General features: G+C 39.1%; 1 protein-coding gene across 2 annotated transcripts; it reads right to left on the bottom strand.

Moving 5' to 3' along the window:
- Positions 1-10: 10 nt before the first annotated feature.
- Positions 11-19,968, bottom strand: LOC118242421 (junctional adhesion molecule-like). Of its 2 annotated transcripts, XM_081697082.1 has the most exons (12): positions 19,849-19,968; positions 18,815-19,159; positions 18,286-18,636; positions 17,599-17,706; positions 17,411-17,500; positions 16,257-16,343; positions 14,859-14,915; positions 12,498-12,575; positions 12,234-12,293; positions 6,206-6,295; positions 2,128-2,205; positions 11-1,031 (listed from the first exon to the last, which is right to left on the bottom strand). In XM_081697082.1, exons 1-12 carry the CDS (start codon positions 19,904-19,906, stop codon positions 988-990), a joined length of 1,446 nt encoding a protein of 481 aa, XP_081553208.1. In that variant the 5' UTR covers positions 19,907-19,968; the 3' UTR covers positions 11-987. The 2 variants fall into 2 exon arrangements, with proteins under 2 accessions (XP_081553208.1, XP_081553209.1); XM_081697083.1 differs by lacking the exons at positions 11-1,031; positions 2,128-2,205; positions 6,206-6,295 and adding an exon at positions 10,944-11,180.
- Between the last annotated feature and the right edge of the window lie 5,032 nt (positions 19,969-25,000).

Genomic DNA, 25,000 nt, shown 5'->3' with positions numbered 1-25,000 from the left:
GTTACACACACACACACACACACACACACCAGACAGAACAGAAGTGCTGCCCTTTAACTCACACACACACACACTTCAGACAGAACAGCAGTGTAACACACACACACACATCAGACAGAACAGCAGTGCTGCCCTTTAACTCACACACACACACTTCAGACAGAACAGCAGTGTAACACACACACACACATCAGACAGAACAGCAGTGCTGACCTGTAACTCACACGCACTCACACGCACGCACACACACACACACACACACACACACACACACACACACACACACACACACGCACGCACACACATCAGACAGCTGTGTTACACACACACACACACACACACACACACACACACACACACACACACACACACATATCAGACAGAACAGCAGTGCTGCCCTGTAACTCACACACAAACACACACACACACACACACACACGCACATCATACAGAACAGCAGTGCTGCCCTGTAACTCACACACACACACACACACACACACACACACGCACACACACACACACACACACACACACACACGCGCGCGCGCGCACACACACACATATCAGACAGAACAGCAGTGTAACACGCACACACACACATCAGACAGAACAGCAGTGCTGCCCTGTAACTCACACACACACACACACACACACACACGCACACACACACACACACACACACACACACACACACACACACATACACACACACACATATCAGGCAGAACAGCAGTGTAACACACACACACATCAGACAGAACAGCAGTGCTGCCCTGTAACTCACACACACACACACACACACACACACACACACACGCACACACACACACACACACACACACACACACACATACACACACACACATATCAGACAGAACAGCAGTGTAACACACACAAACATCAGACAAAACAGCAGCGATGATGTCTGTTCTGTCTGTTTCATACAAATCAGACAGAACAGCAGTGTTGCCCTGTAGCTCACACACATTAGGCAGTGGGTTTATACTTACCTCGTGGTTGCCTTGCAGAATCTGTGTGAAGAAGAAAGCCAGTAGTTATCCAAGTATTTACCAGCTTGATAACAACACTAAAAGTCCATCCATTTACATGTAATCCAAAATACTTAAGATCAAATACAATGGTATATCTTAACACTTGTAACAAGCCCATTATTGTGTGAATATAAACATATTTCATTACCCTTTACTGTGTGAGATATTGAAGATCACTTGTTTTCCAACCAGTTAACTATTATCTTTGAAACATGTATTTTTCACTGAATCAACAAGTTAGAATTGGATTGACCCATCTTTGATCCAGAAAGGAAAGCAATGAAAAGCAAACCAACATCAATGTGGATTAGTCCTAGATGGGTTAGTGGTTAGCATGTTTGCCTCTTAGTGCTGAGGTCTTGGGTCCCTATCTGTGTGGAGTTTCTATGTTCTGCCTTTGTGGGTTTACTCTCCCACTCCAAAAACATGGAGATTAGGTTGGATACCCTAAATGGATGTTATGTATAAATGTTAGAGATATATATATATATATGTTTTTGTGAACATGTACTCCAAGTGATGGTTGGTGCTCTGTCCTGGTCTAAACCTCTTCCCCTGCAGTGTGGTTTCTGATAGAGAGTATGTTGTGTGTAAATTGGCTGCTGCTTCTCATCAGTGTAAGTGACTATCAAAGCCAATATATTTATGTCTGTAAAGCATCCTTGAGTATGTGAAAGAATGGAAATATTTTTATATAAATGTAAATAGTCAAAATAATTTTACAATTATAGGAAATTATAGGAAATCACATTGAATCAAATAAATGTAAATAATTAAACTCCCCCAACAAAAAAAAAAAAACTTTACCAGGACGTGTGTAAACCAGCCAGTAGTTCTTACACATGCACTGTATCCAATACAACATACTGTGTCAGCATTAAGTTTCTAATGGACTTTGAATCAGCTTTAAGTCCATATGGCCATTCACTGCAGCTCAGTATTATAGGAGAGAGTAAACAGTGAGAAGTGCAGTCGTAAAACAGAACAAATCAGGCTTTGGATTACACACTGACTCCTGAAGCAAAAGTACAAAGGAAACAAATTAAAAGAGCACAATAAACAATGAATACTGTACCATAAAACCAGAATTCTGCATACGCCAGTACAGTCAGAATGAGGAGAAGTACATTATCAAAGATCAGTCCCATCTTATCTAGAAAAGGGAAAAAGACAGACATTTACAGTTTAATTCACACATTTATGCAAAATGCTGTGCAAACCTGTGAGTAATACCCAATAAAACTGCAAGTGACAATGAAAATAAGGATGGACAGAATATTCCGCACATACTGAGCTATATAAATGTATTATTTGTATTATTAAAACTGGGCAAGGTGAGTTTATTTCTGAAGCACATTTCATACATAGAGCTAATTCTTAAGTGCTTTACATAAGTAAGGCATCATGCCCCAGCCAGTACCCAAGCAGGACTGGCACACCAATCACATCTCACACACCATCACAGCTCACACACCAATCACAACTCACACACCAATCACATCTCACACACCATCACAGCTCACACATCATCACATCCCACACACCATCACATCTCTCTTCCACCTCTCTGCTCACTATCACAAGTTTACTGATCATTAACCACACCTGTATCTCATTTCAAACCACCATTTAAACCCCACAGGTGCCTGAGTTCAGTGCGTCGCATTGATGGTCCAAGATGACTATTTGCTGACAAGAGACCTGCAAGCTTTGACTCTTTTCTTTGTTTTCATAATTAAAGCCATAATGTTTTCCCCACTCACAACTCACTTGTGCTTCCACAATGTCTCACATGGACTGTGTGGCTAAGAATACAGTATTTCTTCAGCATGTGCTAGTTAGCATTTTAAAAGCAGCAATGTCTGAATCAGCTGCACGTGACTAATGGTGTTTGAGGAAGCTTGTAAGGAGACCAGCATAACAGTCCTGCCTGTGTGAAATGAATACATGGATGAGTTTGCCTAGATCCTGTCTGGACATCAAATCACTACATTTGTGTGGTCAAATGATGAACGTTTCAGTCTTTTCAGACTGCTGAATGTACTAAAAGGTTAAGTGAAGTCCTTCATCAGCGCTGACTCTTCAAATGTCATTTCAACATGTGCAGTCTTTTAGTCAGCTAATATTTTTGGAAGATGCTTTGTTTGTATGTTTTTAAGGCTAGGGACACATTGACCGAACACTCGGCTGTTGGACGGTGTTAGGCAATTGGATAGCATCAGTAAGTGACTGTCACCCGTACTTAGTGTAAATAAGCACAGGCGACGACAGCTGACATTGAGCTTATAGAAGGCGATCATCGGTCACTCATAGTTGCTGTTAGTTCATCAGTGTCAGTGTGGTGTGTCCCTGGTTTAATAGTGGAGCTCCTCACAGTCAGTGTGTTTGGCAGTGCTGGGTGAAGTCGCTGCTTCCTGGGTCCTTTATACAAGTTAGCAGACTGTCTCTGCTTTACTGGGGTGTGAACAGCTGAATCTCTAATTATGTAATTGGATGTAATACTTTACCTACTATTGGCCAACCAGTACTATCTATTATGAATTTGTTATTGTCATTTTCTACATGTGTTCCTTCATATTTTAAATATGCTATCATTCAGCCTTTAATGGAAAAAGCCTAATTTAGACCCTGCTGTGCTTAAGAACTATAGGCCCATATCTAAACTTCTGTTTTTATCAAGAATATTTGAGAAAATTGTGGCCAAATAACTCTCTGCAGCTTTGGAGAGACACATTGTTATGACAAGTTTCTGGATTTCAGAGAGGACCCTCCACTGAGACTGCATTTTTTATGTCTTCTGATGTGGGTGATTGTACTGCACTGATGATACTCAACCTCAACTCTGCATTTGACACAGTTGACCGTTATATTTTAATTAAGAGGTTACAGGACTGGGTGGGTATATCAGGTGTAGCCTTAGACTGGATTATATCTCATCTCACTGAGAGAAGTTTTACTACATCTATTGTTGACTTTAAGCCTGTGTCCTCCCCGACTATCCTGTGGTGTGCCGTAGCATTTTGTTTGGGGCCCATGCTATTTTCTTTATATTTACTGCCTCTGGGACAGATCATGGAAAAGTTTAATATTGCATATCACGTATTTACTGATAATATCCAACTTCATTGTACATTCAAACCTAATGAGGTTCACAGGCTAGCTGAGCTTTTAGATTGCCTGGATGCAGTTGGACTGGACTACAGATATCTTCATGCATCTTTATGCTGAAAAGACTGAGGTTTTGATTGTTGCTCCTGATGAGGTCAGCCCCTTGACTAAGCAAAGCTTTGGACATTTTTCCTCTGCTGCACACCTTAGCATACATAATTTAGGTGTTGAGATGCTAATACATGTTTTTATTTCATTGCTCACTGACTACTGTAATGTTCTCTTAACTTAGATCTGCTCTAAATCATCTCCAGCTATTACTCAGTGGGTCAATAAAACAATCCCACATATTCCCCTCACAGAAATCTCTCCACTGGCTTTCTGTTTTCCAATTTAAGATTCTAACTATTGCATATAGAGTGTTGCATGGTCAGGCCCCTGCTGTGTGTCTGAACTACTCTTTCTTCACATACCAGCTCACGCTCTCAGATCAGGTGAGTTAGGTCTTTTATATGTTCCACGGATCAGATCAGGTGAGTTAGGTCTTTTATATGTTCCACGGATCAGATCAGATGAGCTATGTCTTTTAAGTGTTCCACAGATCAGGTCAGGTGAGCTAAGCCTTTTATATGTTCCACAGACACATCTAAAGGCTCATGGAGACTCACCATTTGCGGTGGTAGCACCCACACTGCGTGGTATTGTGTTTTACTGTTGTATTGTGGTTTTATGTTGTGTCTTATCTTGTCCTACTTGTGGTTTTACTACCCTGTAATCTGAATTTGCAAAGCACTTTGTGACTCTTGTCTACGATAAGTGCTATATAAATAAACATTACTTACTTACTTACATACCATAACCTCTGCTTTCTCTGTTTGCCTTCTGTTTGTGCTGATCTCAGACCAGCTTGAATTATTTTTATTTGTGCCAGGCAGTCTATCACAGTGGTTGAGGCATCTTTTGTGTTTTGAATTTGATTTTTTGTTCTCCTTTTTGTCTCGCTAGTCCTTTAATGGACTAATGGTACTTCCATCTGCATCTATGCATTATCTAGTACTCTTGAGTTGTCACTATTGCATGTTTATTGGAACCTTGCACATTTTAAACTTCTTAAACAGGTTTATGTTTTAAACATCCATGTGATGTTTACTGTGTTGAGGTACACAATGAGATCTTCGGAGGGTAGGGCTAAAGCCCAAGTCCCTTCCCTTCAGTGGACCCGCCAGCAAGACTGGAGGGGTCTGCCCAAAGCCTCTGAGGCACACTGCCTCTGGGGCACTCCAAGAGTGATAGAGGAGAGGAGGACCGTTCGGGGGAGGAGCACGCCTGGAACCAGGGCGGACGTGCACCCCCGCGTGTCCGTTGAGGCCGAGGACACGTCACAGCGCCTTATGTCTGTGTGGAATGGCGCTAGTGTTTGTGTATGTGTGCGCCTTGTGTATGTGTTTAGGCGCGTCACGACGTGGGGAAGCGTCGGGAGCCGAGCCCCTAGGGAGGGGTCGTTGTCGAGGACTGCTACACTTTACGTGGAGTGTTAAGGACTGCCCTGAAAGAGACAATGAGTCTGCCTTTCTCCCCTGTGCACAGAAGTCTCCCTGGGTGGTAGTTCCTGGCCCACCTTGTGTTGGGTGGGCACTGGGCATTGTCGTGCAGTGTCTGTCTGTGTGTGCATGGTGGGCCGGGATGTGCTGCCCAGGTATAGGACGCTTCAGGAGCCACACCCTTTGGGAAGGGGTACTGTCACGGAAGCCTCCTCCACCCTTGAGTCACGTGGTATGGCCCGCTGTGTGCAGGGGGACTCACACATGTCATTTGTAACCACGCCCCCCCAGGGATTGCGTACGCCTGGACAGGGATTAATGTTAAATGTTAGTCTGTCTACTTAAACCCCTGCCAGTATATGATCCCCATTGGTCATTGTTGCCCTGTAATGTTGAAACGTCTGTGTAGCTGTTATGCCTGTTTGTATCATCTTCCACACTATGAAAAATGTTTAAAATATTAAAATTCCTTCTAGCAAACAAAGTACTGATAAACACTGTTACCTTTTTCATCTCCTCTCCAGTTGACAATGAAGAAAACTGAAATTAAACTGATGCCAAACAGAAATCCTCTTGATATTCTAAACAGGAAAACTGCAAATGAAAAAAATATGAAGTTATCTTCAACATATAAACTCAGTTGTAAACCACAGACAACTGTGTCATGGTAATGAACAGTGAGCATGGGTTAGTGGCCCTTGTAAAACCCCCTCTTGTTGCAGTGTTTAACTGACCAGAGAGGCGCAGCAGTTCTTGACTGAGTCTACAATATACTCTGCTAGGGACACAGTGAAAACACTGTGTTGCTGTGCTACCTTTAATAAGCTTTAAGTATCCCTCCCAATTAGGTGAATTAGATGGATCAAACATTACTGATAATATTGCTCCCAGAACACTCCTGCAGCACCCAAACCCCAGCCATGATCACATGCTCCGCCTCTCAAGCTTCCTAATTCTCACCTCTTCCATGTGTCTCTTCCAGCCAGCTCATGTATATATTGCTTTCTCACACATGCCTTGCAAAGTCTTATCAGTGCTCCTATATTTTAAAGCTTTTCTATTCCTGTTGTCCTGTCTGTTTGTATCATGTATGTCCCCATGTATGTTATATCTTATATTATGATTTTATATATTATGATTTTCTGCTAGACACTTTTGCTGATTGGATATTGTATTTTTATCTCTACCTGCTTTTTGGATTTATGACTCATGATTCTAAATAATAAATAAATGGCCTCATCATTTTATTCCTGCATACAACTCTCTTCCAATATGTTCGTCTGAAAAAATGCGCTTGTTTTTGAACCTCATCAAATAAATCAGTCCACTTATATAGCACATTGTAATTACTTTAAATTTCAGCTTTACATAGGCAGAGGTGGGTAGTAATGTGCTACATTTACTCCGTGACATTTATTTAAGTAACTTTTTTGAAGAAATTGTACTTTTAAGAGTTGTTTTAAAAGAAGCCACATTATACTCTTATATTTGCAAAGTCTAAAAATTTACTCTATTATATTTGTCAGTATTCCTTCCATTACATTTTCAAATAATTTTTATATTTAGTATGTTTTCGCCACAACTGAGTTAAATCCTTAAAGATGATCGCTGAGTTAAATCTCTAAAAATGATCACTGAGTTAAATCCCTCAAGATGATCGCTGAGTGTTGCCATTTTGCTTCAGTAAGTTAGACATTTGGACAGTTGACCGACATAATGAACAAGGAACAGACACAAAGTGGATACTCTTGAGGTGTTCAAAGCCACAGAAATCCATGTTGAAACGCAGGCAGATTGTACTCCATCAGATTTGACATTGGTCACCCAGGGCAAAAGAGTACTGTACAATATTAGGAACAGTGAGTTGTCCCCCTTCCTTATTAGACTTAGAGAACCATTGAAATGAATACATGTGGATTTTGCAGGGCCAACTGACAGCCACATGTTCAATGTCATGGTCACTGCCCATGCAAAGTGGCCAGAGGTGCAAATTACAAACAAACCCAGACAGGACAAGTCGAGGGCTACAAATTCTATTCAGCCACTATGGAATACCTGAAGTTTGTGTCATTGACACTGGACCTCAATTCACTGCACATTAAAACATTACATATTTTATAGCTGACTATGTTAAACATGTTCAGCCCCATATCACCCAGCCACCAATGGGCAGGTTTGCACAAACTCTCAAGCATGCTCTTAAATCCTCAAAGGGCTTGACCCCTGTCCAGAAACAGCCCAGACCTGTCCCGCAACAGTCTAGACCTGTTCAGCAACAGTCAGAAACATTTTTGCTGACATTTTGCAATACTCTGCAGCTTAAGGGAGTGAGAAAGAATGCTTTTTTTCTGGGCTGTCAGTTAAACACACAGACCCAATGTGATATTGGCTATGAGACACACATTGGACTCCCAGATTCTCCTCCTGGCCTGCATAATTGAAACAGCAACAGTTTACAGTTGGAGATGCAGTGCTGCTCCATGATGACAGAGAGGATAAGAGATGGACACCAGGAGTGGGGACCAATCAGTGTGCGCCTGTTTCTTACACTGTGGTTTTTGGTGCTACAGAGGTATGGCAACGTCATGCCGATCAGTTTAAACCCCATCAGAACTAACCACACCTCATAATTTGCATGCACTTTTTAATAGCTCTGCATAAAAGTATGAATACAAACAGCAGATTTCTTTTCTGGTTGTTATAAAACCACAATATTTCTATGGTGCTGGTGTCATGAGTAGTTCTAGAGATAGTACAGACACATAAGTTGCTACTGTAATGTGGGAGGCGAGGTAGGATGCACAAACTAGCCATGTTGCACACACAGACGTTTATTTCATACACTTAACAAAACAAGCACAACGAAGACTGCTAAACACAAACGACCTCGGAAGCACAATGAAGCACTCTGCTTATGTGGGCTCAAACACCAACCAACACCAACGACTAAACAGGACTTTATATACATGCACAGTAACGACGTAAAACAAAGAACAGGTGTGATACACGGAAAGGGCGTGGCCATGCAAATGAACACACACACACACAGGAAGATGTCTGGGACGAGGGGGCCGTGCCGTGACAGCAACCTTACTAGGCCAACATGATCATAATTAGTTTTTTAACATTCGTTTGCACTGTTCAGAAGGTGAATGTGTGTGATTTGAATTAATCTCTATGAAGTTTATGCTACACTCACCTACGCATGTGGAAACAAAAAACAGCGTAAAAAATGGAGCAGGACAAATGAGGCCATGTTTTAACAGCTCTGAATCACACGTGTTTAGGACTGAAACATGTATTAAAATAGAATGGCACCTGTTCCATGACAAGGGCATTAGAATAAACACATAGAAATTTGGAGTAATCAGAAGACATGAGGTCAGGTCCACTGTTACACTCCCTACAATCATACACCTGTATCACTGTTACACTTCCTACAATCACACCCCTGTATCACTGTTACACTCCCTACAATCACACCCCTGTATCACTGTTACACTCCCTACAATCACACCCCTGTATTACTGTTACACTCTCTACAATCACACCCCTGTATCACTGTTACACTTCCTACAATCACACCCCTGTATCACTGTTACACTCCCTACAGTCACACCCCTGTATCACTGTTACACTCCCTACAATCACACCCCTGTATTACTGTTACACTCCCTACAATCACAACCCTGTATCACTGTTACACTTCCTACAATCACACCCCTGTATCACTGTTACACTCCCTACAGTCACACCCCTGTATAACTGTTACACTTCCTACAATCACACCCCTGTATCACTGTTACACTCCCTACAATCACACCCCTGTATCACTGTTACACTCCCTACAATCACACACCTGTATCACTGTTAAAATCCCTACAATCACACCCCTGTATCACTGTTACACTCCCTACAATCACAACCCTGTATCACTGTTACACTCCCTACAATCACAACCCTGTATCACTGTTACACTCCCTACAGTCACACCCCTGTATCACTGTTACACTTCCTACAATCACACCCCTGTATCACTGTTACACTCCCTACAATCACAACCCTGTATCACTGTTACACTCCCTACAATCACAACCCTGTATCACTGTTACACTCCCTACAGTCACACCCCTGTATCACTGTTACACTTCCTACAGTCACACCCATGTATCACTGTTACACTCCCTACAATCACACCCCTGTATCACTCTTACACTCCCTACAATCACAACCCTGTATCACTGTTACACTCCGTACAGTTATAAAGTAAGATCTCACCATCCATCAGACCACAACAATATTTTTCTCAAGGGCCAATGCGAGCTATCAGTCACCACACTTCAGGATACACTTTGATGTTCTGGCTGGGACATGTTCCAGCACTGATGGTTGTGATACATTTATTTATGTGGTGCACTGGTGGATGACACTGTGCCACTAATTATCATCTAAACCGTCCCAAATCCCATATGATGAAAAGACTGTTCATGATGCTATTAAGAATTAATACAAAAGAGCATCATTACACAGAGAAGGGTGTGGGGTCTACCACACCAGGCAGGCTGTGCAAAGATGCCCTGATACAGGTGCTGGAGATACAGACTGGAAAATGGTGGTGGTGAACAAACAGCAGAAGAGGGCCGTAGTGATACATGTGGCAATCTGGAGTGAAAGCAACATCAGGAAAAAGGAACATGAGAAGCTCGAGAAATACCAAGGGATGAAGGAAGAGCTAGAAGAGATGTGGAAGGTGAATGGAACAAAAGAGCATCATTACACAGAGAAGAGTGGTGAGGGAGGCTAAGAAAGCTTCAGGGACAAGCTGGCATCTCTATTCCAGCTGAGTGATTCCAGGTGCATATGACAGACTGAAAATGACAATATGCTACAAACAAAAACCCCTAAGATGAGTGTTGACACTTTATTGGCCTCATACAAACAGATTTATTTTTAAGATATTATGCTGAGTAAAAAACAAACAAAACAAACAAATGAAAACCAACAAAAAATGTGATTTATGTTAAACCTGTATATAGGGTAGATTTAATTAATTTATGAAGTGTTGTCAGTGACTGTAGCATTAAGATTTAATTACAGTAAGTATGGATTCACATAGGTCAATTTTAAAATAGCATTTTGTTGTTCTCTCTCTCTCTCTCTCTCTCTCTCTCTCTCTCTCTCTCTCTCTCTCTCTCTCTCCTCTCTCTCTCTCCCAAAAGCCAGAATGTAGAAGGATGTTTCATCCCATGTGATATGTCATAAATCAAAACAGGAAGGGGAAAGTGACCACTATACAGAGGTGGTCTGAAGAACAGACCTGCACAAGACATCAGCCCCCTCAAGTCTGTATCAGCAGATTAAACTAGAGAATCAAAGTCAAGCATGGAGTTGGACTACAACAATAAAAGTCTCAGTATGAGCCATGATTGGCTCTTCAAGGACTGTTAACTGTCTCACATGTGGTAAGATGTTTTCATTCCTGAGGGGAGAGATAGCATACTCAGAGAAAGACATGAATAGCGTCACGATCAGTCCCTCCCGGGTTCTGTGTTCCGTGTTTTTCCCTGTCTTGTGTTTCTTAGTTCCGTGCCATAGTTTCGTTTTCTCTGCCCCTCGTTTGATTTTCCACACCTGTCCCTCATTAAGTTCATGTATTTAAACCATGTCCTGTTCCCTGTGTTTTTGGCTGTTCATTGAATTTGTTTCGCTGTTGTTGTTTCTTGAATCTATGTTCCAAATCCTTCATTTTTGTTAGCCTGTCTTGTTTAGCCCCAAGTGTTTTCCTAGCCTTAGTTATAGCCTGCTTTCCCATTTGCCTTCGTGTGTTTTTGTTTGTTAGTCATGTATCCACATACTCTCCGTGTTGGCTCCATAACCCTGGACTGCCTTAACGACTCTGATTTTGGATTTTCCCTGAATAAATCTCGCTCTGCTCCCCACATGCGTCTGCCTCCTTACCGCTCAACGTTACAAATAGAAACCTTAGGTGATGTTTGTCTTGTCTGAATTCATTTTAAATAACTTTTTAATTGTTATTAATTGTTTTTTGTGGGGATTTTTTGCTATAATTCAAACCAGTTTTGAAGATTGATCAAATGTATTTTGTTGGATAGGTTCCTATCAAACCTAACAAAATCAATTAGTGTATGTACTGATTTAATTTTTTCTCTCTAGTTCTTATGTAGTGGCACATTACCTGTTACCTGTTGTCAAGTCTATCATTCTTTCTAAACTTCTCTAACTGTCAACTTCTCTATCTGTAATTTTGACACTGAACGTTTTATTAAAATGTACATTGTGTACACAATGTCAAAGTTACTGCATGGTGAAATAAAACCTCTCTTCACTGGACTCTGATCTTGAGCAAGTAACGTTTATGTGAAGATAGTTCAGCATAGGGGCGCATTAACAGCTCTATATAAGTGCTGTGAGTGAAAGATGACTAGGAATTTATTCAAAAGTACCTTCATAAAGAAAAAGTGTAGATGAGCTAAGGAAAGTAAAGAATTTACAGCATTCCATTTTTACTTACCAGTACAATACCATAGGCCATCAGGCAATTTGTCTCCCAGACAGAAATTCAAGAAAAAACCTGAAATTAAGACAATGAGATTTACATCAACATTTCCTGGTTTTTCAACGCTGGCCTGTGACCCCGACTACGATTACGACCCCGAATACGATTATGGCATATGCCATGGAAAGGAATGTGACCACAGTAAAAAACATGACTGGCTACATAAGCAAGGCCCATGCTCATATACTTCATAATAACTTAGAACAATGAAACACCTACTTATGATGATGAACAGTGCTATAGCCCCAACAACAGCCAGCATGATTTTGTATTCCGTACCCAAGACACGCCACATCACTAGAGGAGAAAGAGGGAAAAATCATGAATGAAAGTCATTCTGCACAGGTCTGGCAAGCTTACTTTACTTCATTCCATTACATGTTAGTGACTACCTGCTAGATCTGTAATTGAATACTTAAGACAAAGTATTTACTATAATAAAATAATGGAATCTGATGACTTTTAGAAATGCCATCAAGATAACATCTAGCATGCTAACTGTTGGCCATTATCTCCAATTGATTTATAAAGCAGTTGTCATGACCTTTGTTTGACAAAATTGACTGTCCATTAGTAAATGCTTGTTAAAGATTTTTTGCGTGAAAGTCAGCTAGTATAGTACAGATGAATAAATGCATTTTGGCCACATTGAATACTGTTCTGTTCAGATGAGACTTTTCTGTTTTTTGCCATTATGTGGTTATAATTGTAATGCTAATTTTTCACTTGCACAAATTAAGCTTGATATATTGATACACCATGATGCTTGATATATGTCATAAGTCATTGTTCGGTTACATTTTATTTCAGAACCGCTAAGATTTGGTGACAGTGATACACTTTTACTCAGTAAACAAACTAATTTTACAAACTGTAATTTTAGACATTTATTGCACATTTCTATACTATTCATGTTTCACTGCTTTTGCGATCACTTGGGTAAACAGACATGAGTAAAGGTATGTTTTAATATGAAATTTGAAAAATTTCTAAAATTGGACCTCACATTTTCAGCTTTAGGGCCATATTATTTCTTTATGCAGTGCTGCAGGTGAAATGGTACCTCATTAGGAAGAGAGCTGAGATTGGTCTGAAAATTTTTTTATGTAATATATATGTATCATGCTATAAGTAAGAACCTTTAACGTGAAATTAACAAAATATGCAAAACAGAGAAAATGCCTATACTTCAGAGGGATAACGTCAATAGGACGCTAAGAGCCTTCATTGAAAACTCAGTGGAGCCGTGGAAAACAACCCTAGAGGCCAATTTCCGACCAATAGTATGAGTCACCATCAAGCATAGGATTTACCAAGGAGATGCCCTGTCTCCGTTGCTGTTCTGCATGTGCCTGAACCCACTCAAGTGAAATCATCACCAAGAGTGTCTATGGATACCAGCTAGGGAATGGATCGACGATCAGCCACCTCCTCTACATGTATGTCATCAAGCAGTATGTCAGAAGTGAATGAGACATCGGAAGGTAGCTAGAACTGAGGGGATCACACTACCAGGGGGTAATATAACAGATGTATAACAGCTCAGATAATAAACTGGCCTAATGAGGAAACAGAAGCCACTGACATCAAGACAAGGGAACTCCTCACAATGCATGGAGGGTTTCATCCCAAATCCAGCACACTGAGACTGTAGACTAAGCAGGAGGCGGAAGTGATAGTGGAAGTGGCTGATATGGAAGAATCCTACCAATGGCTGGAAAAGGCTGGATTGAAAGGCAGCACAGAGGCACTAGTCATGGCAGCACAGGAACAAGCTCTGAATACGAGATCAATAGAGGCTGGGGTCTACCACACCAGGCAGGCTATGCAAAGATGCCCTGATACAGGTGCTGGAGATACAGACTGGAAAATGGTAACGGCTAACCAACTAGACATAGTAGTGGTGAACAAACAGCAGAAGAGGGCCGTAGTGATACATGTGGCAATCTGGAGTGATAGCAACATCAGGAAAAAGGAACATGAGAAGCTCAAGAAATACCAAGGGATGAAGGAAGAGCTAGAAGAGATGTGGAAGGTGAATGGAACTGTGATTCCCATGGTAATCAGAGCACTAGTGGCTGTGACCCCCAAACTGGGAGAATGACTCCAGCAGATCCCAGGAACAACATCAGACATCTTGGTCCAGGAGAGTGCAGTCCTGGGAACAGCTAAGATAATATGCAGGACCTTCAAGCTCCCAGACCTCTGGCAGAGCGTGAAGGAAAAAGACCACCTGGAGGGCAAGTGGGGAATTATATATATATATATATATATATATATATAGTTTCCAGAGAAACGGAACCCTTCGGACAGAGGTCCATCAACAATTGTGCGAGTGTTTGAAACCTTCTGTTTCTCTGGAACCTCTGTTGTGTACTTTACTATAATTTTGAATATCTCTCTCTCACTCTCTCTCTCTCTCTCTCTCTCTCTCTCTCTCTATATATATATATATATATATATATATATATATATATATATATATATATACATTCGTAGACACACATATACAATTATACAATTATACAAATATAAATATACAATTAAATGGCCATAAATGTAATAATCATGTAAACTTACCTGAATAAACAACAGCCAATATCACAATACCTTCTAATGAACTTAATAGTTTCATTCCTGAAAGAAAAAAGAAAATTCTCATATAAATGACTGATTATATCAAATTGAGGTCAGGACACCCGTTTTACAGACATCCTGGCATCCTGCTATAGGATCTGGGTTCAAGAGCACTTTCAGTGAATGCAAGTCATTTAGGCTCTGAGACAACAGAGCTGTCCCACACCATTATACTCACTCTGTCACACTTCACACCATTATACACACCATTATACACAGTATCTTATTATTGAGCCATGTTGATGTCAAGAACACACTGAGGACTAGTCTTTACCTGTAATCATGGCTTTGAAGGAAATCCAGTCATTTTTAGAAATATATATAATTTAAAAAAAAAAATGTTCCTTTGTGTAAAGTATATTTATTCTATCTCATCAAAGGGAAATTTAGAGATCTGGTACATGTAAACAAATATTTTGGACTGCTATTCACAAAACTGTCATTGCGCCTGATGTACTGTTTGAGTATCAAAGTTATCCCATAGCACATTTAGCTTCTCACATGTAAACATAAGTTATTGTCTGTAAGTTAATACTGACATGTACAGTCAACTAAAATGCAGTTTAACGGTGTGTTCTTTGGTGGAATCAGAAGGAAGTGTCACAATTCTGTTGCACGAAAATCAAATATTTATCTAGATAAATCCTAATATTCAAATACTACCTAAGTAAATGCCAATGAATGAATGAAAACTTGATGTCAGGTATCTTTATCTACATACGTATCTACATAAGTCAGTCATGGCCCTCAGTGTGTGTCTTCCTACTAAGATGGAGATGTACATGTCTCAGGAAATGCACGCATTCACCATTCCACTATTAAGCATTCAGTACGCACTCTTGATTTTATAATTACACTGTGACAAAGATAACAACCCTACTTGGCTCTTGACCTCAGTTCCTACAGGTGGCAAACACATGCCTCAGTCACAAGACCAAAGAGCTAGCACTCTCGCACAACAACCAAAGCACCCCTTTTAATCTCCTAAGTGACAGTCTCTGTCACACCACCCTCTCCTTCAAGGAGTGTGATGGTCTCATCACACCACCTTCTCCTTCAAGGAGTGTGATGGTCTCATCACACCGCCTTCACCTTCAAGGAGTGTGATGGTGTCATCACACCACCTTCTCCTTCAAGGAGTGTGATGGTCTCCTCACACCACCTTCTCCTTCAGTGCCATATCACTTCTGGCACCATTTGTGATGAGTGCAGTAACCACACCCAGGTCTCAAACCTTGGTACTACAGGGATGGTCGCTGCCCTCAGCCTTTGTCCCATTGATATTAAGTTATTAATCTGACAAACACTTAATTCAAGACAATATTTCTTGGTAAAACATACCTTCAGAAGTGAATGGAGAATAATACAGCAGTCGAAGAATCCTCGTGAGATTAATAGCTGAACAGACAGCTACCTCACTGAAAAATCCTGAAGCAAAATAAAAATAATTTTAATAAGTATTCTTCATATCCCAAATCAATATAAAATACAAACATTTACAATATGCTTTGAAAGCACTGGGATAGTTTAATTGTTCATACAGTATGTTTCTTCGCTCCAAAACTTTATTAAAAGACACAGTGACTGCGGTGCTTGAGCTGGTGGCTGTAATTTAAATGTCTTTGTTAGTATTTTTAAGGTCTGTTCACATGTTCTAATGTGCTGTCCCAGCGGATGCAGTGGAGAATTTGTAGAATGAACCTTAAGAGACTGCCATTGCATAATACAAAAAGTCATACAGTTATGCGAACTGTGTACTATTAACAGAGGAAGACTGTTGTAAAAATAGAATCTAACTATTTTGAGAAACTTTTTAGCCACTCATATACTATTGGTTGGTTGTGAAACTGTGCCCTATTCGATTTTTTAGTCTCTGGGACATTTTCGTAATCCATGAATAAAAAAGACCATGTTTGAGAATGTAGAGAATTCAAGGTGACATTCAATCTCAGGTGACCAAGGATCTGAGGGTGTAACAGACATGTCTAAAATCCCTTTGGACAATCTGCATGATGCATTTTGTGCTTGTTCTGGGGGAAAATGCTTGTTGATTGCATTTTATCCAGACAACCATTTCCTATACTGTTTCTAAGTTTATGTTTTAGAGGCCAATCCATTACTAAACTAGCATATATTATAGTTTTCTCAACTGTTAATGTCATTTGTGTGCCTTTGAAATTTTAACAGGGAGTAGAATCAGAATGGGCCTCCTACTATATGAATGAAAAGGTGCTAATTTCTTACTGATTGAATTTCCAAACATCCAGATTCATAATGGTTCAAAAAATGGTTATGAACCATTCATAAGAAAAATGGTTCATAAGAAAAAACAAAAGGTTTTTTTAATTAAATCTTACAATGCTTTAATTTTGCTTAAATAATCATTGTGCAAGTTAGATGACAAAGAACTCCAGCAACAGAACAGTTTGCAATACTTAAAATAGCTAAGCAATGCAAATTTTGATAAAAATAAAATGTAAATAATTTCAGTATACCTTCAGTCTGACCCCATAGGATGTAGGCAATGAACATAACAACATTTGGACAAAAGACAAGGGTATACTGTATTTTTATCATGTGGTTATCTGAAAAAGAGATGAAGAATTCAATTTAAGTTCCCTGCAGTGTAAGAAAACTCCATTACCAAAAACATCAACAGTATTCAGATGAAGATCTCACTTACCGTCCAATTTAATACATGAACATGGTATGCAGACAAGCAGGAGGGAAGTTCCACAGAAACAAACACAAGCACAAAGAAACAGTACCGCTATGTGCATACTGGATAAACCTGCAGAAAAGAGACATTAGATTTGTAAATTGAAAAAAATATATAAACTCTGAAATGTATTTATTCATTACAAATAGACACACTCAGTGCAAGAATTAGAGTAGAGTAGGACCCTGTAAAAATGACATAAAGTAACTTTTAAAACAAGTATCAGCAAAATGAAAATATAGGAAAATGGCCTATATTCATCTTCAAATACTTAATTTTTATTTTTGCACTCTATATGGAGGAATGGGCTCAGATCCCTTCTTTTTTGTTCCTCTACCATATATGAGAAATGCATTCTGCTATCTTAGCAAAGGGAGGGTATACAAAGTATTAAACGCAAGGGTGCCAATAAATGTGATGGGTGTTAAAATAATTCATTTTTCATTAGTTACTTTCTTTTAATTTTGCTCTTATTGCTGAGCCAGGAAAAGGAACACACATTTACAAAGTGGATTTTATCCAGCCTATTTTGTACATGATATTTGTAAAATACATTTGTAAATATTTGAGGACATTTACTGTTTGTAGGTTTATTTTCAAACAGAAAATGTATTCAATATTTTGCCAGCTACCATGGAGATGTTCACTTACCAAGCTGCAATATTTCCACAGCTGTGTTAGCTGATAATGCCCCATTGAGAACTTCACATATATACAGGCCCTTGTCTCCAGTTTGGACGTTTGTCAGTTTAATTGACAAGTTTCCTTTGTGTATTTCCTCAGGGTTGAAGAGCTCAACTCTGTCTCTGTATCTGTCATGGGTCGACTCTGGTTGAATTTCACCCTTTACAAAGAGCAATACTATAATATTTTGATCCATCTTTTTCCAAGAGACCTCCTGAAGCTCCTCTGGGGGGATGTGGGAGTGTACAGAGCAGTTCAGAGTGGTGTCGTCCCCCACATATGCAGACACAACATGTCCTCCAGACACAGACAAATACTCTGAAAGAACAATCATTTGATATATTTCAGTTCAGTACTTAATTTGAAAACCTCAGGTCAGACGGATAGATTTGATATTAAATTGAGCAAATTCTAAGAAATATAATGTGACTCTAGAATAAATTAACTAGTGGGATAATGTCCAAATCACAGTTAAGTCAAAAGTAAATTCACTCACCACTCATCTTTATTTCAATTAAAGTTTCATTAGATTCCTGGCTTCTGTAAACAACACACTTGTAAACTCCTATATCCTTAGAGGTCACATCTGTTAGTAAGAGAGAGAAGTTTCCATGGGTGATGTCCTCAGTAAAGAAATGTGCCCTATCATGGTAAGCCTGGTCCTGAGACTCTGGTTGACTCTCTCCATCTTGGAACAAATGCACTATAGTTTCAGAGTCTGTTCTTCTCCACTCCACTTCCAGCTCTTCCACTGGTATAGGATTTTGAACATAACAGGGCAGCATCAGAGAGCCTCCAAGCTGGACAGCCAGAGGACCAGAGGGGCCCAACACATGGAGCCCTAAAATAAACAGAGACATCGTTATGGTAATAATAGTTTTACTTTTCCTCTCTCTCTCTCTCTCTCTCTCTCTCTCTCTCTCTCTCTCTCTCTCTCTCTCATTATATATATATATATATATATATATATATATATATATATATATATATATATATATATATATATATATATATATATATATATATATATATATATATATATATATATAGCTGCACTCCTTCCGCGTAATTCACAAATCGAAACGATTTAGGAGTTGGATCTTGGCCAGTTACGCCTATACGTCCCCAATGCAAGACCAGTATCGTTAAGGCGCGTTTACTTCCGTCTTTTCTATTATATTTCTATATCGCTGAGGTATTTGAATAATCCTTTACATATGTTGTATCAAATTTAACAATTTAGATGCAGTTTTGAAGCGTCGAAGCGCAGCAATTGCTAAAACTTTCTGATGGTTTCTAGCGGTTAACATACACATTTAACGATTAAAATGATTCCTCTGTGGATTATGAATTGATTGTAATGTTCCCGGTGCATTCACGGTTTTTGGTTTTGAGTTTAAACGGGAAAGTAATGGTCGTTAGGTACTTCGCTAACGCTAATTTTAAATTCCAAATTGGGCGCCATTTAAATCGACACACCTATAACAACAGTACACTAATAAACTATTATAACTTTAAAGCATAACCTACCGTTGCAGATGAAAACGATGTTTAAAAAAAAAAGGACAACAATTAATCTCATCTTCATGTTTGGAAAGTGTGTTCACCGTAAGATAAGGGAACAGTTTTACTTTCACTTTTCGGTCTCTGTAGACGGAACAGGTGATGACTGTCACTCAGTTGAACCAATCATGTAACAAAAATTAAACTTCAATGAACCAATCAACAGAAATTAGTTGTCAATATTTATAATAATAATTGTAATAATCTTTTATATAACATGATTTGAATCCAAAATCTCAAAATGCTGAAAAGACTAAACATATTTTACATTATAAAACAGTAATGAAAAATACTATAAAACATAAACATAAAAAATAAACTATATTAATTAAAAATTAAAAAAAGTTCATTTTTACATGTGCAGCTCAATAAAAAAATGTGATTATGCTTATGCACAGGTATGTGCAAAAATTATTTTACTGTAAAATAATAAGTCTAGTCTTAAATGTTTCTTGATTAAATGTTTAATTTCTTTTGCCAGTGTATGTTAATGCATCAAATGAATCACCATCCTGTCTAATACATCCTGTCTGATTTATGGTATTGGGGAGAGCTGACGACACAAACGTGTAGGGGAGAATAAAGGACGCCACGGGAAGAAATGGCAACCCCGATGCATTGGGGAAAACCAAACTAAACTTCCCAAACAAAACCAGAAAACGGGGAGGAACTTAAATGGCTAAGGGAAGCCTCGAGAGAGAGACAGACTCGAGAGGGAAAACTGGAGAGGGGAGGGGACATGGAAAAACACGAACACCTTCGCAGACAAGAAGTGAGGTGTAGCACAAGGGCTCACAGACCTCAATAACTGACGTTACCGGGTAGGAGCTTGGCTCCCTCTGGTGGCCGGAGGGGGCCACGGCCTGGTGCCAACCCTTACATTGTTGTTATTATTATTATTATTATTATTATTATTATTATTATTATTATTATTATTATTATAAATTATAAATTATAAATTGGGGTTTTAATAATTAACTTTATAAATGATTTAAAAATACTGTAATTTTAATATTAATGACAATTACAATCATTTTAAGGTACAAGTAATTGTATGAGACTGATTACATTAACAGGACCATGTTATGAGGGAAAATACTTTTGAACATGTGATTCATTTTCACTGATACATATTGGTAAATCAAAGGTAATGCAAGTGGTTCCATAACTACATTCATTGCTTCCACCATCTTTGCTAAACTAGGATGGTCTGGCACGGAATTAAAGACAGCAGCACCTATGCCAAAAAGGAGAAAGGAGTTTATTTATTTACCATAGGAAATCTTGGTAAGTACAACATGGAATGGTCAGACAAATTTTAGATTCTTACATAACTAGTCTGTCATCTCATCTATGTTTTTAATTTAAGAGACAAATAACTATTCAAACTAGAGTAACAAGCAAAGGCAATAATTTATTCATGTAATTTACATGGCAGCCTTACTTACCTCTTATATGTACTAGAGTCAGAATCTGCAGGCAGAATTTGAGATATGAATATAGATTTTTAAAATATATTAATGCAAATAATCTCTCCAACTCAGAATCCTGTGCTTGTATGTGATTTATCCATGCATTATAATTTTAATTAGGCAGAAATATAAACCCTTAACCATGAGCCTAAAACACATTCTAACAATGTTTAAAATCAATGTACTTCAGAGTACTTCTGGAGAACGTTGTTGCTCAGTAGAATCAGCTCTGGCTAAAACAGTGAAACTACTGTTCACCTGGGACCGCTACAGTGTGTTAGTACGGATATCCTATCCGCCTAGATGGAGTACTTAGAAGTGTAATTTAGCTGTTTACACTTTCTTAGCTGTTCTTTTTAAATGGTAAGTTGAAGTGACATACAAACTCAGCAACATACAGGGACAATGTGTAGCACTGTTATTACAGGGCCAATGCACTGCACTGTTATTACAGGGATAATGTGTAGCACTGTTATTACAGGGCCAATGCACTGCACTGTTATTACAGGGACAATGTGTAGCACTGTTATTACAGGGCCAATGCACCTCACTGTTATTACAGGGACAATGTGTAGCACTGTTATTACAGGGACAATGCACTGCACTGTTGTTACAGGGACAATGTGTAGCACTGTTATTACAGGGCCAATGCACTTCACTGTTATTACAGGGACAATGTGTAGCACTGTTATTACAGGGACAATGCACTGCACTGTTGTTACAGGGACAATGTGTAGCACTGTTATTACAGGGACAATGCACTGCACTGTAAAATGCAAAAATTTCCTTGCTATTTTCTTTCTTTGTTATTGCCCCTCACAGTAGGTGATACTATTGGAATTCTCTTGCGTATAATGATGACTCTTGCGTATAATGGTGAAGGCCCTTAATGGCCTGATACATTTTCCTATACTTAGAAAAACCTATGCATTTATAAAACATATAAAACACATTTATAATTAAATCCTACAAGCAGGTTCTGATCCATTTTCTGAACAACTGCCCTCAAACTTCCATTACATACTGAGCAGTCATTTTATAACAAACAAGTCCTGGATAACTGTTTATCAATATTTATTTTACAATAAACTGTACATTTTTATTCTGTAGTGCTGTACTGTGTATATTGTCAGCCATTGTAATCATAGTTAGTACTGTTGTGTTGAACTTTTAAGCTGTTAACATTTACAAATATAAGAAAAAAGTATGTTTGTTGATAACATCTGGATAACATCAGTATAACTGGTTTATAGTAGATATATAACCTTTTCACAGAACATCATACAGCTTGTAACATACAACAGCTAGTAGCACACTGCATCATAGCACAGCGCCATACTAACATATAATGCTATGTGTTTCTCATTTAAAATTGCTGTTATTTGATAGTGTGAATTTTAACTATTACGGTGTAGAAACAATTTGATTTGTAAGAACTGTGGTAAAGTTCAGTTATTTAATATCACACAAAATAGCTGTAGATTGTATAGTGGATTTACACCTTTAACACGGGATGGACAGGAGGAACAGAAAGGTGAAGGTTCTGTAGCGACATCGTCCAAAGCCTCTGGAACCTTGGGAAGTAGGATGTAGTTCACACTGTCACATTTTTCAAACACACTGTGTGTATGTGCTTGCCGCACGCATGCGTGTGGATGCAGGCGCATGTGTGTGTCTAGTGTAATATGATAGTGTTGCCATATCTTGTTACTGATTTCAATAATGTTTTGCACTTGCTTTTAATGCTCATCTTTAACCCCAGAAGGTTTTGCTGGGAAAGGAGTTCTCTGGTGAATAACTGTGTGTGTGTGTCTGTGTGTGTGTGTTGTGACACGAAAACAGAATACTTCTTGATGAACACTCAACACAAAAAGAGGCAGCAAATTGCGAGAAACAAAATCTGAGAAACAAAAAACACACGCACACACACACACACACACACACACACACACACACACACACACACACACACACACACAGACACACACACACACACACACCTTCCTACAGCTATGCATTTGTTCTGAGTCCACAGAGACAGAGCCCTATTGCTAGGTTAAGTGTATTGCTAGGTTAAGTGTATTGCTAGGTTAAGTGTATTGCTAGGTTAGGTCTGCATGAGATCCATGTTTACATTAATTGAAGTGATGGAACTTTGAATCTTTACTATATCACGGTTGTCTGTTTAACACGAAGGAATTGATTAAGAGCCAGAGAGGTCACATGGTGTACATTAACCAAAGACAAAAGATATATTTATGGTGTACAAGAAACAAAGTATGCTGTCTAAAACTGACATCATCCTTAGAGTAGTAATGTTAGATCTTCTGGTCTTGTGTCCAACTGATTGCATGCAGTTATACTTTTACCAGGTGGTACCCAATTTGTACAAACCATCAAGAGTTTGTCTGACCTGAAGTAAAGGTCTGAGTGCATGTTTTCACCTGGAAGGTTTTCCTCTTGGGAAGATTTTGTGTCTGGGAACACATGAATAAAAGAGGTTGCAGGTGAGGACCAATTCTGGATGGAGGTACTGTTGGCATTCTGTGGATGAGGAATAAACTGTGGAATATCAAGGAAAGTTCAGGACATTTTACCATTGTAATCATGCAGCACATATGTTTGTTGATAACACGTGGAAGTGCTGTGTCTATTGGATGTCATTTCTAAAACAGACACGTGACAGATAAGAGCCTCTGCAGAAGAGCCTTCCCCAGGACCAAATATCTGTGTTGCCACAGAGAGAGGGGTCAAGCTCCTTATATGAATCCTGAAGATCAAATGGACTTTGAAGTCACCAGAGGAAATGGCTAATGGATTTTCAAGCAACTGACCAATGTGGTAAAATTGCTAAAAATCAAAGTCCAATCACCTGCCAGCTTTATGTGTGTCGTAAGACATGCATTATTCCCCTCACAGAGGGCAGCCACACATATACCCACATAACTTGCCCCTTCTCTCACAACATGCAAGGTACATTTTGGTTGTGACTCTAAATTTACTCTGATCTCACCATGAGATAATACCACTTTGATCTCACAGTGAGAAAATACCATTCTGATCTCACCATTGGAATATACCACTCTGATCTCACCGTTGAGATAATACCACTCTGATCTCACTGTGCTGCTGGTTCTTGTGCCCAAATTTTTTTTTTCCCTTGAAGCTTTCAGCTGATTTATATGGTAGTCATAACAAAATGTTTGTTATAAAATTGACAGTTTGTTACCTGTCTAAAAATGCAATTTAAGAGTGGAAGTTTACTGAAAACTGAATGAATTTTGTGGAATTTTAAAGGTGGTGTATCTTCATTTGCCAAAGCTTTTCTGTCTAGCTAAGCTTAGTGAAACCATCTAGTGTTTCCTGAGTGGTTTGGCGTTTTGAGGGTCATTGGCAGTGTCCTTTTGAAACACCCCTGCTCTTGTCAACGTCTGTACAAATCACTGATCATCTCTTCGTTCCTTTCCCTTCCTGTTTATAAATCACACGAGCCTGAACTGTTAAAGAAATAATTATGTTCAGTACCTTTATGTCTGGCACAATATATTTCTATGCATAAAGATTCACCTGTGAATTCTGATCATTGTCATCACTATTTGTACTAAACTCAGCTGCTCCTGTCATTACACTTGCGTATTAGTACACGG

Source organism: Electrophorus electricus, chromosome 15 (genome assembly GCF_041902795.1).
Source record: "Electrophorus electricus isolate QZ-2024a chromosome 15, ASM4190279v1, whole genome shotgun sequence".
NCBI lineage: Eukaryota > Metazoa > Chordata > Actinopteri > Gymnotiformes > Gymnotidae > Electrophorus > Electrophorus electricus.
Note: the sequence above shows the minus strand (reverse complement) of the source record. Positions and strands in the feature narration are given on the sequence as shown.